Here is a 17,214-nt window from a genome sequence, read left to right as displayed (position 1 = left end):
GGGAATAAAGTTATAAACCTCTCAGAGGTAATGCCCTGTAAACAATCCTAAAGGAATATTCTGGGATGTCCTCACTGTGCCCTACAAGTGCCTTTAGGGTTGGGAACAAACCCATAACCTTCTCACAGGGAAAGACCCTAAAGGGATGTTCTGGGATTTCCTCACTGTGCCCTACAAGTGCCTACAGTGCAGTGCCCCACGTGTCCCCATGGTGGTTTTGTGCCCCACATCCTGTCCCCATGTCCCCAACCCCGGTGACATTTGGGAGCCAAGGCGCAGCTCCCCTTCCCCCCCCTTCCCAGTCCAACCAGTCCAGGATGTGACAAAAACCAGTTTAAATAGAAAGGGGAGAATGGCACAGGGGGGGAGTGGGGGGCAGGGGGGCTCAGCCCTTCGCCTTGTCCTTGTCCTTGTCCTTGTCCTTGTCCCTGTCCTTGCCCGTGTCCGTGTCCTTGTAGCCGGGGTTGCCAAGGCCCAGCCCCGCGTCCCCCGGCGTGTCCTGCCCCGCTGGCACCTGCGGCCTGGGCCCTGCGGGGACAACGGGCACCGTGCCAGCCTGTCCCTGTCCCCGCAGTGAGGGGACAGTGGGGACAGTGCCAGCCTGTCCCTGTCCCCAGAGTGAGGGGACAACGGGGACAGTGCCAGCCTGTCCCTGTCCCCACAGTGAGGGGACAGTGGGGACAGTGCCAGCCTGTCCCTGTCCCCACAGTGAGGGGACAACGGGCACCGTGCCAGCCTGTCCCTGTCCCCGCAGTGAGGGGACAACGGGCACCGTGCCAGCCTGTCCCTGTCCCCAGAGTGAGGGGACAATGGGGACAGTGCCAGCCTGTCCCTGTCTCCAGGGGTACAGTGGTGTCGGTGCCAGCTCGTCCCTGTCCCCATCCCCATCCCATCCCCGTCCCAATCCCCGTCCCCATCCCTGTCCCCATCCCTGTCCCCATCCCATCCCCATCCCATCCCGTCCCCATCCCATCCCCATCCCATCCCCATCCCGTCCCCATCCCCATCCCATCCCCATCCCATCCCCATCCCTGTCCCCATCCCTGTCCCCGTCCCCATCCCGTCCCATCCCGTCCCGCTCGCACCGATGTAGCTCAGCAGCACGGGCAGGAACACCAGGCCGTGCGCCAGCCCCACCAGGGTGATGATGAGGTTGAGGCGGAAGAAGAAGATCTGGATGAGCCGCGCCTTGGCGAACGCCAGCACCACCACGCCCGGCAGGTTGGTCATGGCCACGCCTGCCACCACCTGCGGGGACAGCGGCCACTCGCGGTGTCACCTCCCGCGGGGACAGCGGCCACGCTCGGGGACAGCGGCCACGCGCGGTGTCACCTCCCGCGGGGACAGCGGCCACGCTCGGGGACAGCGGCCACGTGCGGTGTCACCTCCCGCGGGGACAGCGGCCACGCTCGGGGACAGCGGCCACCCGCGGTGTCACCTCCCGCGGGGACACCGGCCCGGCGAGGGACAGCGTCCTGCAGTGTCGCCTCCCGGCCCCAGGAGCGAATCTCGCAGTGTCCGCTCCAACCCAGCAGGGTTTGGGGTCCCTGTGTCACCCCCATCCCAGGAGAGTTTGGGGTCCCAGTGTCACCCCCATCCCAGGAGAGTTTGGGGTCCCAGTGTCACCCCCATCCCAGCAGGGTTCCGGGTCCCAGTGTCACCCCCATCCCAGCAGGGTTCGGGGTCCCAGTGTCACCCCCATCCCAGGAGAGTTTGGGGTCCCAGTGTCACCCCCATCCCAGGAGAGTTTGGGGTCCCAGTGTCACCCCCATCCCAGCAGGGTTCGGGGTCCCAGTGTCACCCCCATCCCAGGAGAGTTTGGGGTCCCAGTGTCACCCCCATCCCAGGAGAGTTTGGGGTGCCAGTGTCCCCCCCATCCCAGCAGGGTCTGGGGTCCCCGTGCCCACCTTGCTGCCCATGGTGACAGTGGCCTCCCTGGCCCGTGCCACCCGCGTGGGCTGGCAGCTGCAGGCGAAGGCGCAGGTGATGTGGGACACGAACTCCACCGAGATGCCCACGGCCTGTGGGGACACCGGGCTGGCACCCCGGGCACTGCCAATGTCCCCAGAGCCACCCCTGTGCCCCCCGAGCCACCCCATGTGCCACCTCACGTCCCACTGTCACCTCATGTGTCCTGTGTCCCTGTGCCACTCATATGTCCCAGGTCCCAGTGCCCCCCTTGCAAGTCCCCATGCCACCCCGTGTGTCCCTGTGTCACCCTCACATGCCAGGCTGCCCTGTCCCCGTGTCACCCTGCACCTCCCCCACTGTCCTGCCACCTCCTGTGCCCCCAAAGCCACTCAGGGTGTCCCACGGTTCTGTGCCACTCTTTGTGACCCTGTGCCACGCAGCATGTCTCATGTCCCTGTGCCACCTCTTACTCCTCCTATCCCCATTCCATGCTGCATTTCCCGTGTCCCTGTGCCACCCCACATCCTTGTGCCCCACAGTGTCCTCGTGTCCCTGTGCCACCCCAAATCCCCCAATGTGCCCCGTGTCCCCGCTGTCCCCTTGTCCCCGTGTCCCCGCTGTCCCCCCGTCCCCGTTGTGCCTGTGCCCCTCAGTGTCCTCGTGTCCCTGTTGTCCCCGTGTCCCCATGCCCCATGTCCCCATGTCCCCTCTGTCCCCATGCCCCATGTCCCCGTGTCCCCTCTGTCCCCGTGCCCCTCAGTGTCCCCAAATCCCCTCAGTGTCCCCGTGCCCCTCAGTGTCCCCGTGCCCCTCAGTGCCCCCGTGCCCCTCAGTGTCCCCAAATCCCCTCAGTGTCCCCGTGCCCCTCAGTGTCCCCGTGCCCCTCAGTGTCCCCGTGTCCCCTCTGTGCCCCCGAGTCCCCTCAGTGTCCCCGTGCCCCTCAGTGTCCCCGTGCCCCTCTGTGCCCCCGAGTCCCCTCAGTGTCCCCGTGCCCTTCTGTGCCCCCAAGTCCCCTCAGTGTCCCCGTGCCCCTCAGTGTTCCCGTGTCCCCGCACCGCCACCAGGTTGATGAGTGCCACAGCGTTGTAGGGCACGCCCCAGAGCGCCATGAAGCCCACGGTGTCCAGCAGCACCATGGCGATGGTCAGCAGCGTGGCCAGGCTGGAGCGCACGTCCATGCCCAGCAGCAGGAAGGACACGGCGAAGGTGGGCACGAGGCACAGCGTCAGCGTCACCAGCCCCTCGTACACCACCGTCAGGTACTGCTCGTAGTACACGTAGGTCACCCTGCGGGGACAGCGCGTGCCGCCAGCGGGACACCGCGAGTGGCACCGGGAGCGCCGCCGGGGACCTGATACCGCACCGGGCACCCCAAACTGGGCACCGGGCACCCCAAACTGGGCACCGGGCACCCCAAAACGGGCATTGGGAACTCCAAAATCGGCACCGGGCACCCCAAACTGGGCACCGGGCACCCCAAAACGGGCATTGGGAACTCCAAAATCGGCACCGGGCACCCCAAACTGGGCACCGGGCACCCCAAAACGGTCATTGGGAACTCCAAACTGGGCGCTAGGCACCCCAAACTGGGCATTGGAACTCCAAACTGGGCATGGGGAACTCCAAAACGGGCACTGGGCATCCCAAAACGGTCATTGGGAACTCCAAAATCGGCACCGGACACCCCAAAACGGGCACTGGCTATCCCGATGTGGGTACAGGGGACCCTAATACGGCAGCGGGCACCCCAAACTGGGCACCAGACACCCCAAAAAAGGCACTGGGTATCCTGATATGGGCACCGGGGACCTCAAAACGGGCATTTGGGACCCCAAAATGGGCACTGGGTACCATGATATGAGCACTGGGCACTACAAAACGGGCATTGGGAGCCCTAAAATGAGCACTGAGAACACGAGATCTCCACTGGGCACCCCGAAATGGGCATTGGACACCCTGAGATGGGCACCAGGTACCCCAAAACGGGCACCCTGACCTGGGCATGGGTAACTGGCAACCCCTACAATGGACACCCACAGTGACCCTGACTGGGGCACCCCCTTGAGACCCCCAGCAGGGGCACTGGGGCACCCCCAGCACCCTGGAATGAGCACCCCTAACTGGGAACCCCCTTAACTGGGAACCTCTGACTGGGACACCTACTCATGACCCCCAAACAGGGACACTGGGGCACCCCGAGAATGGGCACCTCAAAACTGGACATCGCCAACTGGGAACCCCTAAAGTGGGGTTCACCCACGGTGACCCTGACTGGGGCACCCCCTTGAGACCCCCAGCAGGGGCACTGGGGCACCCCCAGCACCCCTAACTGGGAACCCCTTAAGCTGGGACCCCCACTGACCCCAGGACGGGCACCCTTAAACTGGCCACCCACACTGACCCCTGATTGGGGCACCCCCTTGAGACCCCAGACTGGGCACCCTCTGGTGAGCCCGGCTGTCCCCTCGGTGTCCCCGCCGTGTCCCCGCGGCGCCACTCACGTGTAGGGGAAGACGCGGAAGGCGGGGTCGGTGCCGGGCACGGCGCGCAGGGTGCGGGTGATGCGCTCGGCCAGCGCGCGGGCGGCGCGCAGCGCGGCCGTGTACTCCTGGGACGTGCGGAGCGGCCGCTGGTACGCCATGAACCGAGAGGCTGCGGGGACAGGGACACCGCGCTCAGCGGCACCGCGGGGACAGGGGCACCGCGCTCAGCGGCACCGCGGGGACAGCGGCACCGCGGGGACAGCGGCACCGCGGGGACAGGGGCACCGCGGGCAGGGGCACCACGGGCAGCGGCACTCGGGGGTAATGGTCACTCCGGGGGTAATGGTCACTCTGGGGCAGTGGGCACCACGGGGGCAGTGGGTACTCTGGGGTAATGGTCACTCCAGGGGGAGTGGGCACCGCGGGGGCAGGGGCACTCAGGGGTAATGGTCACTCCAAGGGGAGTGGGCACTCCGGGGAATTGGGCATCACGGGGGTAGTGGACACTCTGGGGTAATGGTCACTCCAGGGGGAGTGGATACTCTGGGGCAGGGGCACCGCAGGGGCAATGGTCACTCTGGGGGCAGTGGTCACTCCAAGGCAGTGGGCACCAGTTGTCACTCAGGGGGCAGTGGTCACTTAGGGGTAATGGTCACTTCAGGGGCAGTGGGCACTCTGGGGCATTGGGCACTCTGGGGCATTGGGCACTCTAGGGCAGTGGGCATTCTAGGACAGTGGGCACTCTGGGACAGTGGTCACTCCCATGGGACAGCAGATCATGGGGTCAGCAGCATCCCCTTGGCTCAGTGGCCACTCTGGAGCAGTGGCCACCACAGAAGGTCAGCGGCCAGCCCAGGGTCAGTGGTCACCCCCCAGGGTCAGTGGTCACTCCCAGGGTCAGTGGTCACTCCCCTGTCCCCTGTCACCTCCCCCTCTCACCCAGGATGGTGCCGTTGGCGTCCATGCTCACAGCGGTGTCGTAGGCGCCCAGGCCACTGCGGGGACAGGGACAGGGGTCAGGGGACAGGGGGACACCCAGAAGGCTCAGGGGACACAGGGTCAGGATGGACACGAGGGTCAAGGGACACCCAGGCAGTGCCCATGCTGGTGTTCATGTCCCTGTGTGTCACCCCCCCATGGGTGGCACTGCGCCCCGGTGTCCCCACAAGTGGCACCCACCCCTAGATGCCTCCACAGTGTCCCCTTGGGTGGCACGTATCCCCCAGTGTCCCCCAGTACTGCACCCCAGTGCCTCTGCTGGTGTCACCACAGTGCCACCACAGTGTCACCACAGTGCCAGCCCCATGCCAGCCCAGTGTCCCCACAGTGTCCCCACGGTGTCCCCCGGTGTCCCTCACCCCTTGGCGCACTGCAGCGTGGGCCGGTCCTGCAGGAACCAGGGCAGGAAGCGCTCGAACTCCTGGGCCGTGGGGCGCCGCGCCGTCCTCAGGCACTGGCCCAGCACGCAGCTGGCGTCGTCTGTGGGCACGCAGAGCGGTCAGCGCGGCCACCAGCCACCAGTGGCCACCAACGGGCACCAATGGGCACCACCAGCCACCAACAGGCACCAACGGGCACCAACGGGCACCACCAGCCACCAACAGGCACCAACGGGCACCAACAGCCACCAACGGGCACCAACGAGCACCAATAGGCACCAACGGTCACCAGCGGCCACCAACGGGCACCAACGGGCACCACCAGCCACCAACAGGCACCAACGGGCACCAACAGCCACCAACGGGCACCAACGAGCACCAATAGGCACCAACGGGCATCAGCGGCCACCAACGGGCACCAACGGGCACCAGCGGCCACCAACGGGCACCAACGGGCACCACCAGCCACCAACAGGCACCAATGAGCACCAACGGGCACCAGCAGCCACCAACGGGCACCAGCAGCCACCAACAGGCACCAACGGCCACCAACAGTCACCACGGCCCACCACTGGCCACCAACAGGCACCAACAGGCACCAGCGGGCACCAATGAGCACCAACAGGCACCAGCGGGCACCAATGGGAACCAGCGGGCACCAACAGCCACCAACGGGCACCAGCGGGCACCAATGGGCACCAGCGGGCACCAACGGGCACCAGCGGGCACCAGCAGGCATCAATGGGCACCAAAGGGCACCAGCGGGCACCAACAGGCACCAACGGGCACCAATGGGCACCAGTGGGCACCAACGAGCACCAACGGGCACCAACGAGCACCAACGGGCACCAGCGGCCACCAACGGGCACCAGCAGCCACCAACGAGCACCAACGGGCACCAATGGGCACCAGCGGGCACCAACGAGCACCAACGGGCACCAACGAGCACCAACAGGCACCAGCGGGCACCAACGAGCACCAACGGGCACCAACGAGCACCAACAGGCACCAGCGGGCACCAACGAGCACCAACGGGCACCAACGAGCACCAACGGGCACCAACGAGCACCAACAGGCACCAGTGGGCACCAACGAGCACCAACGAGCACCAACGGGCACCAACGAGCACCAACAGGCACCAGCGGGCACCAACGAGCACCAACGGGCACCAATGAGCACCAACAGGCACCAGCGGGCACCAACGGGCACCAGCGGCCACCAAGGGGCACCAACGGGCACCAGCGGGCACCAATGGGCACCAACGGGCACCAGCGGCCACCAAGGGGCACCAACGGGCACCAGTGGCCACCAACGGGCACCAGCGGCCACCAACGGGCACCAGCGGGCACCAACGAGCACCAACGAGCACCAGCGGGCACCAATGGGCACCAATGGGCACCAACGGGCACCAACGGGCACCAATGGGCACCAACGGGCACCAATGGGCACCAATGGGCACCAGCGGGCACCCAGTGGGCATCATAGCAGGGACCCAGTGATCACCATGGTGGGCACCCAATGATCATCACAGTGGTCATCCAATGGCCACCCAACGGCCCCCATGGGGGGCACCCAATGGTCACCCAACAGCCATTCAATGACCACCCAACAGCCCCCATGGTGAGCTCCCAATGGCCCCCATGGTGGGCACCCAGTGGTCACCCAATGGCCACCCAATGGCCACCATTATGAGCTCCCAATGGCCACCCAACGGCCCCCACAGTGGCCACCCAATGGCCACCCAACAGCCCCCACGGTGGGCACCCAATGGCCACCCAACAGCCACCCAACAGCCCCCACAGTGGGCATCCAGTGGTCACCCAACAGCCCCCACAGTGGCCACCCAATGGCCACCCAATGGCCACCCAATGGCCCCCACGGTGGGCACACAATGGCCACCCAACAGCCCCCACGGTGGGCTCCCAGTGGCCACCCAACAGCCCCCACGGTGGGCTCCCAGTGCCCTCCCCACGCCGTGCACTCACTGCTGGTGGAGGGGCAGAACTCGCCCTTGTGCTCCCCGAACCAGTGGATGCGGCAGCAGCGCCCCATGGGGTTCAGCCAGTCCAGGAAATCGTCCACCCAGGAGGTGGCCGGGATGGCCAGGTAGGACCTGGGGAGGGACACGGGGCTGGCAGGAGCCGCACGGGGCCGGCGCTGGCCCTGCCCTGGCCCCGCACTCACACGTTGGGGAAGGCCGTGGCCAGCTGGATGCTCTGGGTCAGCGAGTCGTTGTCGCAGCCCGAGCTGGAGCAGATGGCGTTGGTGCCCTCGGCTGAGGAGAAGTTGTAGCCGCCCGTGGTGACAAAGTAGGTGGGGACACCCACGGCCAGGTACTGGTTCAGTGCTGAGAAGTACTGGAGCATGTACGAGTCCTGGGGACAGGCAGGGACAGGGTGATGGGGACAGGCAGGGACAGGGGACAGGCAGGGACAGGGTGATGGGGACAGGCAGGGACAGGGTGATGGGGACAGGCAGGGACAGGGGACAGGCAGGGACAGGGTGATGGGGACAGGCAGGGACAGGGGACAGACAGGGACAGGGTGATGGGGACAGGCAGGGACAGGGGACAGGAACAGGTCAGAGGACAGGAACAGGTCAGTAGACAGACAGGGGACAGGGAGACAGACAGGGGACCGGAACGGGTCAGGGGACAGTCATGGACATATATGGCCATGTCACCCCCCATGTGTCCCCATACACAGCCATGTCATCCCTGCCATGTCACACCCCTGCCATGTCACACCCCTGCCATGTGTCCCCATTCAGAGCTGTGTCACCCCTGCCATGTGTCCCCATATATGGCCATGTCACATCACATGTGTTCCCATATATGGCCGTGTCACCCCCCACGTGTCTCCATATATGGCAATGTCACCCCCATGTATCTCCATATATGGCCATGTCACATCCCTGCCATGTGTCACCCACCCCATGTGTCACCCAACCTTGTCACCCACAGGGTTCTGGGGGGTCCCCAAAGGGTCCCAGCCTCTCCACATGTCCCCACATTGGGCGGTGTCACCCCCATGTGTCCCCGAGCCTTCCCACAGTTGCCCCCTCCAATGTCCCCCTGTCCCCCCGTGTCCCCCCAGACCCCGTGTCCCCCCGTGTCCCCCTGTCCCCGTGTCCCCAACCTCGGGCAGCGCCAGCTCCTGGTCCAGCCCCACGGACACCTGGAACAGCAGGAAGAGCCCGGCACAGGCCAGGAACAGGAACAGCAGCACCTGGGGAGGGGGCTGTGCTCAGGGACCCCCGCGGCACCCCAAACCTCCACCGACCCCTCATAGCCCCCCAAATACCCACCGACCCCTCCCGGCCCCCCAAACACCCACCGACCCCTCATGGCCCCCCAAACACCCACCGACCCCTCATAGCCCCCCAAATACCCACCGACCCCTCCTGGCCCCCCAAACCCCCACAGACCCCTCCCGGCCCCCCAAACACCCACAGACCTCTCATGGCCCCCCAAACCCCCACCGACCCCTCCTGGCCCCCCAAATACCCACAGACCCCTCATGGCCCCCCAAACCCCCACCGACCTCTCATGGCCCCCCAAACCTCCACCGACCCCTCATGGCCCCCCAAACCCCCACCGACCCCTCATGGCCCCCCAAACCTCCACGGACCCCTCCTGGCCCCCCAAATACCCACCGACCCCTCCTGGCCCCCCAAATACCCACAGACCCCTCATGGCCCCCCAAACCTCCACGGACCCCTCCTGGCCCCCCAAATACCCACAGACCCCTCCTGGCCCCCCAAACCCCCACAGACCCCTCATGGCCCCCCAAATACCCACAGACCCCTCCTGGCCCCCCAAACCTTCCCTGACCCCTCATGTCTCCCCAACCCCCCCATTGCCCCCCTGTGACCCCAAACTCTCCCAGAGCCCCCAGTTTCCCCTCAAACCCCTCCATGTATCCCCCAGGACCCCCTGACATCTGAATACCCTCCAGGACCCCCCCAGACCCCCCACTCCATTTCTCACCCGCCCACCCGCATACCCCCCACGCCCCCATGTTCCCAATGTCCCCAGTGTCCCCAATGTCCCCAATGTCCCCAGTGTCCCCAGTGTCCCCCACGCCCCCCGCGCCCCCCGCGCCCCCCGCCCCCTCACCACGGCGGGCCGCACGCAGCGGTGCAGCAGCACGGGGGTGTAGTAGCGCTCGAGGAAGGGGCGCAGCAGCCGCAGCCCCTCCCCGGGCGGGGCCGCCTTGCCCGTCCCGCAGCAGCAGCACAGGTCAAAGCGCCCGGCCTGGGGGCACGGGGGGCGTGAGGGGCACGGGGGGGCTGGCACGGCACCCCGCGGGGGTCCCCTGTCCCCCCCGGGCACAGCCTGGGGACCCTCACCCGCCCTGGGGACCCTCACCCGCCCTGGGGACCCTCACCCGTCCTGGGGACCCCACATTCACACTGGGGACCCTCACCCGTCCTGGAGACCCTCACCCGCCCTGGGGACCCCACATTCACCCTGAGGACCCTCACCCGCCCTGGGGACCCTCACCCACCCTGTCCCCACCCTGGGCACCCCATATTCACATTGGGGACCCCATATTCACCCTGGGGATCCTCACCCGCCCTGTGCCCACCCTGGGGACCCTCAACCTCCTTGAGGTCCTCTCACTCACCCTGGGGACCCCACATTCACCCTGGAGACCCTCACCCGCCCTGGGGACCCTCTCACCCGCCCCGTGCCCCCCCGCCCACGCCCCCCGCTGTCCCCCGCTGTCACCTCCTGTCGCCGATAGTCCAGCGCCACCAGCGCCACGAAGCCCGACATTTGCAGCAGGAAATCCAGGGCGATGGCGAGCGAGGCCGTGAGCGCGAAGGTGCGCACGGCGGGCATGGAGGAGAGCGCACCTGGGGACCCCCGAGCCGCGGGTCACCCCGGGACACCGGGACACCCCCGGGACAGCCCCGGGACAACCCCGGGACACCCCCGGGAGACCCCCGGGACACCGGGACAGCCCCGGGACAGCGGGACACCCCCGGGACACACCCGGGACACCCCCGGGACACCCCCGGGACAGCCCCGGGAGACCCCCGGGACACCAGGACCCCATGCCAGCCCCTCCACACCACTCCCCCGCCCCATCCCCCTTGCCCCCCGTGTCCCTGATGCCACCCTGTGCCCCCTGTACCCACTGTGCCCCCCGTGTCCCCTCATCTCTGCTGGTCCCTGTACCCCAGTACCGCCCCCGTGCCCCCCGATGCCCCCGGTGCCCCGGTGCCCCCACTCACCGAGCAGGAAGCAGACGGCCTCGGAGGCGCTGCAGAGCAGCATGCTCGGCGCCACCTGCGCCAGCACCCGCCCCACCTGCTGCTCCCGCGTCTCGCCCGGCTCCCGCTGCGACTGCTGCTGACCGGGGGGGGGTCAGGGCAGCCGGGGGCTCCCCCAGAGCCCAGGGGACCCCCTGAGCACCCCCAGAGCCCAGGGGATCCACACAGGCACCCCCAGAGACCAGGGGACCCACTGAGCACACCCAGATCCGAGGGGACCCCCTGGGCACCCCCTGCCCACCTGAGGTTGCTCACCTGCCCCACAGGACCTCCCCCCAGGGACACATTGTCCATGGGAATCCCGAAAGTGCCCCCGCAGCCCAAACTGTCCCCAAAGTGTCCCCAAGCCCCTGTGGCCCATGGACATCCCTGTCCCCAAGGTGTCCCCATGTCCTTCTGCCCCACAGGGATCCCCACTGCCCTCAGGTGTCCCCCCACCATGGTGACTCCTGTCCCCAAAGTGTCCCCGTGCTCCTGTGCCACAGAGGGATCTCTGTCCCCAAACGTGTCCCCAGGGGGTCCCCAAGGACACCCCCATCCCCAAGGTGCCCCCATCCCACGGGGATCTCTGTCCCCACAGTTCCCCCTGTGCCCCATGGAGACCCCTATCCCCAGATGTGTCCCCAATGTGTCCCCAAGCCCCTGTGCCCCATGGTGTCCCTGACCCCAAAGTCCCCCTTGCCCCATGGGGAGCCCTGTCCTGGAACGTGCCCCCATAGCCCAGGGACCCCCCTGAACCCCCCCCCCCCCGGTGCCTCAAGGACCCCCCGAGCCCCCTCCCCGGTGCCCCGCGCCCACCTGCAGCTCCTGCACGAAGATGAAGATGTTGTCGGCGCCCACGGCCAGCACGAGGAAAGGCACGACCTCGATGATGATGAGGGACGAGGGCAGCCCGAGCAGCGCCAGCAGCCCCATGGCCGCCAGCACCGCGCCCAGCACCACGGCGATGCCCCCGAGCGCCAGCGTCACCTTGGACTCCACCTGCGGACCCGAGCGGAACCGCGGATCGGAACCGCGGATCAGAACATCGGGCACCCCCGGGATCGGAACCGCGGATCGGAACCAGGGATCAGAACATCGGGCACCCCCGGGATCGGAACCACGGGATCGGAACCACGGATCAGAACCGCGGATCAGAACCCCGGGATCGGAACCACGGGATCGGAACCACAGATCAGAACCCCGGATCGGCACACTGGGATCAGAACCATGGATCAGAACATCGAGCACCCTCGGATCGGCACCCCCGGATCAGCACCCCGGTCACCCCCAGGCCACTGCCACCACCCCCGAACCCCTCCGGACCTCCCCAAACGGATTCCCGAACCCCCCCGGGGCTCACCAGGACCCCGTGCTCCCCGCCGCGCCCCCCGGTCCCCGCGCTCACCAGGACCCTCCGCCACCCCCGAACCCCTCGGGACACCCCCAAACCGAACCCGCCGAATCCTCTCGGGACTCACCAGATCCCTGTGCGCCCCCTCGAACCCTCCCGATGCCCCCCGGCCCCTGTGCCACCCCCGAACCCCCCGAACTCTCTCGGGACTCAGCAGGACCCACCCCCGCGCCCTCCGCGCCCCCCGCGCCCCCCGGTCCCCGCGCCCCCCGTGCCCCCCGCGCCCCCCGGTCCCCGCGCTCACCAGGACCCGCCGCCAGGCCGTGTACTCGCCCAGGGCCAGCGCGATGTAGGCGAACACCAGCAGGTAACTGGTGGCGAACACCGGGATGTCCTCCCCGCTCGTGCGGTTGATCTCGTCCTCCAGAGAGCGCTGAGGGGACAGCGACAGCGACAGGGACAGTTGGGGGGGCACCGAGACGTGGGGGGCACCAGGGGCACGGGGGACACGGGGACGTGGAGGGGGAACGGGGACATGGGGGGCACTGGGGACAGGTGGGGACACTGGGGGTAGGAGGGGCACGGGGACACGGGAGACACCGGGGACACGGGGACATGGAGGGACACGGGGGACATGGAAAGGGCACAGGGACAGTTGGGGGGCACAGGAACACGGTGGGCACAGGGACACCGGGACACGGAGGGGACATGGAGGGGACACCGGGACACGAGGGCACAGAGACACGGAGGTGACACGGGGGGCACACAGATGTGACACGGAGGTGACACGGGGGTCACACGGAGGTGACACAGGTGACACAGGGGTGACACGGGGGGGCACGGCCGCACCTCGGCCATGAAGGTGACCGAGAGGTTGTGCTGGTGCCGCCGCTGGAAGTCGCGCACCACGCCCAGGAACTGTCGCTCCCACTGGAGCACCCACTCGAGGCGCGGGTCCCCCGCCGGGAAGTTGTTGAGCGAGTAGGTGACAATGAGCGCCTCGGCCTCCGTGTACTCGGACTCTGCGGGGACACGGCCGGGACCCCCTGGAACCGCGGGAACAGCCCGGAACCCCCCGGGACCCCCCGAACACCCCGAACACCCCAGAATGACCCGGACCCCTCGGAACCTCCAGAATCGCCCAGAGTCCTGAACTCCCCGGACCCCCAGGATCTCCCGGACCCCCCGAACCCCGTGAACCCTGGAACCCCCCGGATCCCCCTGGACCCCCGAACCTCCCAGAACCCCGGACCTGCGAAGCCCCTGGACTCTCCGGAACCCTCAGAACCCCCGGTACCCCCGGATCCCCCGAAGCCCCTGGACCCTCTGCAGCCTTCTGGAACCCCCAGACCCCCGGAGCCCGCGCCCCCCGTACCGCGGTAGCCGCCCAGGGCGATGTAGGGGAACACGGGCCCGCCGTACTCGGCCATGCAGCTCAGCTCCAGCGCCGTGATGTCCTTGAAGGAGAGCGGGGAGCTGGTGGCGACAGGGCCGGGGGCGTCAGCGGGGGCTGTGCCCGCCCGGCCCCGACCCCGGCCCGCGCCCAACGCCACCCGCGGGGACCTCGGAGCGCCCGGCTGGGAACGGGGACACGGGGGCGACACCCTAGAGACACAGCCTGGCACCCCATAGGGATGGGGACACAGGGGTGACACCCCAGAGACACAGCCTGGCACCCCAGAGTGATGGGGACACGGGGGTGACACCCCAGAGACACAGCCTGGCACCCCAGAGACACAGCCTGGCACCCCAGAGTGATGGGGACACGGGGGCGACACCCTAGAGACACAGCCTGGCACCCCAGAGTGATGGGGACACACGGGTGACACCCCAGAAACACAGCCTGGCACCCCAGAGACACAGCCTGGCACCCCAGAGTGATGGGGACATACGGGTGACACCCCAACCCCCCGAGTGCCCCAAAAAGAGCACCCGGACCCCCAAACCAGGCACCCCATGGGCACAGAGCAGTGCCCAGCACCCTGACCCCACAGGCACCCCATAAATGTCACCCCAGCCCCACAGAGGCACACCACGGGCACCAGGCCACAATGGGCACCCCATAGAGACCCCCCAGCCCCACAGATAAACCCCCATGGGCACTAGGCCATGTCCAGCACCCCAAAAATGTCACCCCAACCTCACAGCTAGGCACCCCACGGGCACTGTGGAATGTCCAGTACTCCATGGGCACCACCCCAACCCCACAACTGACCACCCCACAATCTCTGTGCCATGTCCAGCACCTCACAGGTGTCACCCCAACCCCACAACTGACCATCCCATGGCCACTGTGCCATGTCCAGCACCCCCTGGACACCACCCCAACCCCACAACTGACCATCCCACAATCTCTGTCCCATGTCCATCACCCCACAGGTGTCACCCCAACCCCACAACTGACCATCCCATGGTCACTGTGCCATGTCCAGCACCCCCTGGACATCACCCCAACCCCACAACCGACCACCCCATCACCCGTGCGCCCCCCCCCCATCCCCCCGCGCCCCCCGCCCGCGGCACCCACTTGACGCAGTAGATGAGGTGGTCGTGCCAGTCCACGGTGCCCATGTCCTTGCCGTCCTGCTGCCAGGCGCTGAGCGCCAGGCGGCTGCGGTTGTTCTGGAAGTACTGCGTGACGCTGGACACGGCGCAGTCGCCCACGGCGGGCTCGGTGGGGTTCAGGGGCGCGTAGCACACGTCCTGCAGGCTGACGTTCCTGCCCGAGCCCGGCGCCCACGCCGTGGTGGCCGCCAGCGTGTCCTGCAGCTCCAGCAGCGCCAGCAGCACGTCCTCGGCCAGCACCCCGCTGAAATTCTTGGCGCCCAGCAGCAGCGAGTCGTAGGTGCGGTTTGCGCGGCCCGGCGCCGTCACGATGACCTGGTTGGTGCGCAGGAAGGGCCCGAAGTGCTGGTCGTGGAACGCCTTCTCCTGGCGGGCGCGGCTGCCCGGCGCTGACCACAGCTCCACCGGGTCCGTGGTCAGCCGCAGGGTCACCATCCCGGCCGAGAGCCCCGCGGCCGCCGCCAGGGCCACCAGCAGCACGGTCACCGGCCACGCGGCCACCGTGGTGCCCCAGCGGCGGAAGGCGCGCTCCAGGCCGCGCTGCCACGCGTGGCTCGCCCGCTCCGCGCACCCGCCGCGGCCCCGCGGCTTGGGCGGCGGCTCGGCCGCTCCCCGGCGGCACAGCACGGCCAGCAGGAAGGTCAGGGCGAGCGCGCCGAACAGCGCGGCGCAGATGACCAGCACCCCGTCGGCGCGGCCGATGCGGAACGGCGGCGGCGGCCCCGCGGGCGGCTCCACGGGCGCGCAGGAGCGGGCGCAGTCCTGGCACGAACACGGCTCCTGCTCCGCGTCCGGCGCCTGGTCGCAGCCCCAGACGGGCGCGTCCAGCGGGGCGATGCCCTGGCCGGGCTCGGAGGAGTTGGGCAGCAGCTGGAAGTCGATCTGCAGCGGCGCCAGCCCGTTGTTCTTGTCGCCCTGGAAGTCCAGCCAGCGCTGCGCCGTGCACAGCTCCGCGCCGTAGCGGCCGCACATGGTGGCGATGGCGTAGCCGCCCGTGGCCGGCAGCCGCACATCCCGGCACGACTCGAAGGCGGCCTCGGCGTAGCGGCGGCGGTAGAAGAGCTGGTACTCGAGCACGGCCAGCGCGCCGGGCAGCGCGGCGTGCGGGGCCACGCGGGTGACATTGGTGAAGAGGCTCTGGTCCGGGCTGCAGATGTTGTGGCAGTAGAGGTTGGCGAAGTTGCGGGCGCAGGCGGGGCAGCGCGCCAGCACCGCGCCCGACAGCCCCACGCTGAGGCGCAGCGCGTTCAGCTGGTTGTAGCTGCAGCAGACGCGCGTGGTCTCGTTGTCGCCGCGCACCAGCTCGGGGCACACGGAGCGCAGCAGCGACAGCAGCGCCCGCGTGGCCGTGCGGGCCGGAGTGTTGGACAGGCAGGGCACCTCCGAGGGCAGCAGCGACACGTTCACCTCGGGGTTCCGCCCGCACTCGCCGTAGAAGGCGCAGAAGCCGCTCTGGTGGATGGGGGTCAGCGACGGCGCGACCTGCGGGGAAGGGGACAGCGTGGTGGCACCGGGTGGCGCTTGAGGGGTTAATGGCACCTGGTGGGTCCAGAGCTGCGCCACCGCCTGTGCCTCCAAACGGCACCCGAATGGCACCCGGGGGGCACCAGGACGCTGTCCCCACATTCTGACAGCTTCAGCTCCTCCAAATGTCACCCAGGTGGCACCACAGCAGTGTCCTCTCCATCTGTCACCTCCAGCCCATCCAAATGCCACCCAAATGTCACACAGGTGGCACCACAGCAGCGTCCCCTCCACCTGTCACCCCCAGCCCCTACAAATGTCACCCAGGTGGCACCACAGCAGTGTCCCCTCCACCTGTCACCCCCAGTCCCTCCAAATGTTACCCAAATGTCACCCAGGTGGCACCACAGCAGTGTCCTCTCCATCTGTCACCTCCAGCCCATCCAAATGCCACCCAAATGTCACCTGAGGGGCACCATGGAGGTGTCCCCCCGCCATTGCTGTAACTCCCAGCTCCTCCAAATGCCACCCAAATGTCACCCAGAGGGCACCAGGACACTGTCCCTACATTCTGACAGCTTCAGCCCCTACAAATGTCACCCAGGTGGCACCACAGCAGTGTCCCCTCCATCTGTCACCTCCAGCCCCTCCAAATGCCACCCAAATGTCACCCAGGTGGCACCACAGCAGTGTCCCCTCCACCTGTCACCCCCAGTCCCTCCAAATGTTACCCAAATGTCACCTGAGGGGCACCAGGACATTGTCCCCACAGTTCTGCCACCTTCAGCTCCTCCAAACA

At 67.8% G+C, this 17,214-nt stretch overlaps 1 protein-coding gene across 1 annotated transcript; it reads right to left on the bottom strand.

Moving 5' to 3' along the window:
• Nucleotides 1–318: 318 nt before the first annotated feature.
• On the bottom strand, nt 319–16,577 carry NPC1L1 (NPC1 like intracellular cholesterol transporter 1; the record flags this gene model as incomplete). The annotated part of the gene is made up of 18 exons (XM_079328972.1): nt 319–528; nt 1,086–1,248; nt 1,908–2,021; nt 2,967–3,198; nt 4,413–4,563; nt 5,334–5,389; nt 5,753–5,873; nt 7,759–7,886; nt 7,958–8,148; nt 8,911–9,000; nt 9,891–10,028; nt 10,506–10,633; nt 11,015–11,129; nt 11,852–12,034; nt 12,691–12,819; nt 13,236–13,408; nt 13,762–13,862; nt 14,914–16,577. 18 exons carry the CDS (start codon nt 16,575–16,577, stop codon nt 386–388), a joined length of 4,020 nt encoding a protein of 1,339 aa, XP_079185098.1. The 3' UTR covers nt 319–385.
• Nucleotides 16,578–17,214: the final 637 nt, after the last annotated feature.

Source organism: Erithacus rubecula (assembly GCF_903797595.1).
Source record: "Erithacus rubecula genome assembly, chromosome: 29".
NCBI lineage: Eukaryota > Metazoa > Chordata > Aves > Passeriformes > Muscicapidae > Erithacus > Erithacus rubecula.
Note: the sequence above shows the minus strand (reverse complement) of the source record. Positions and strands in the feature narration are given on the sequence as shown.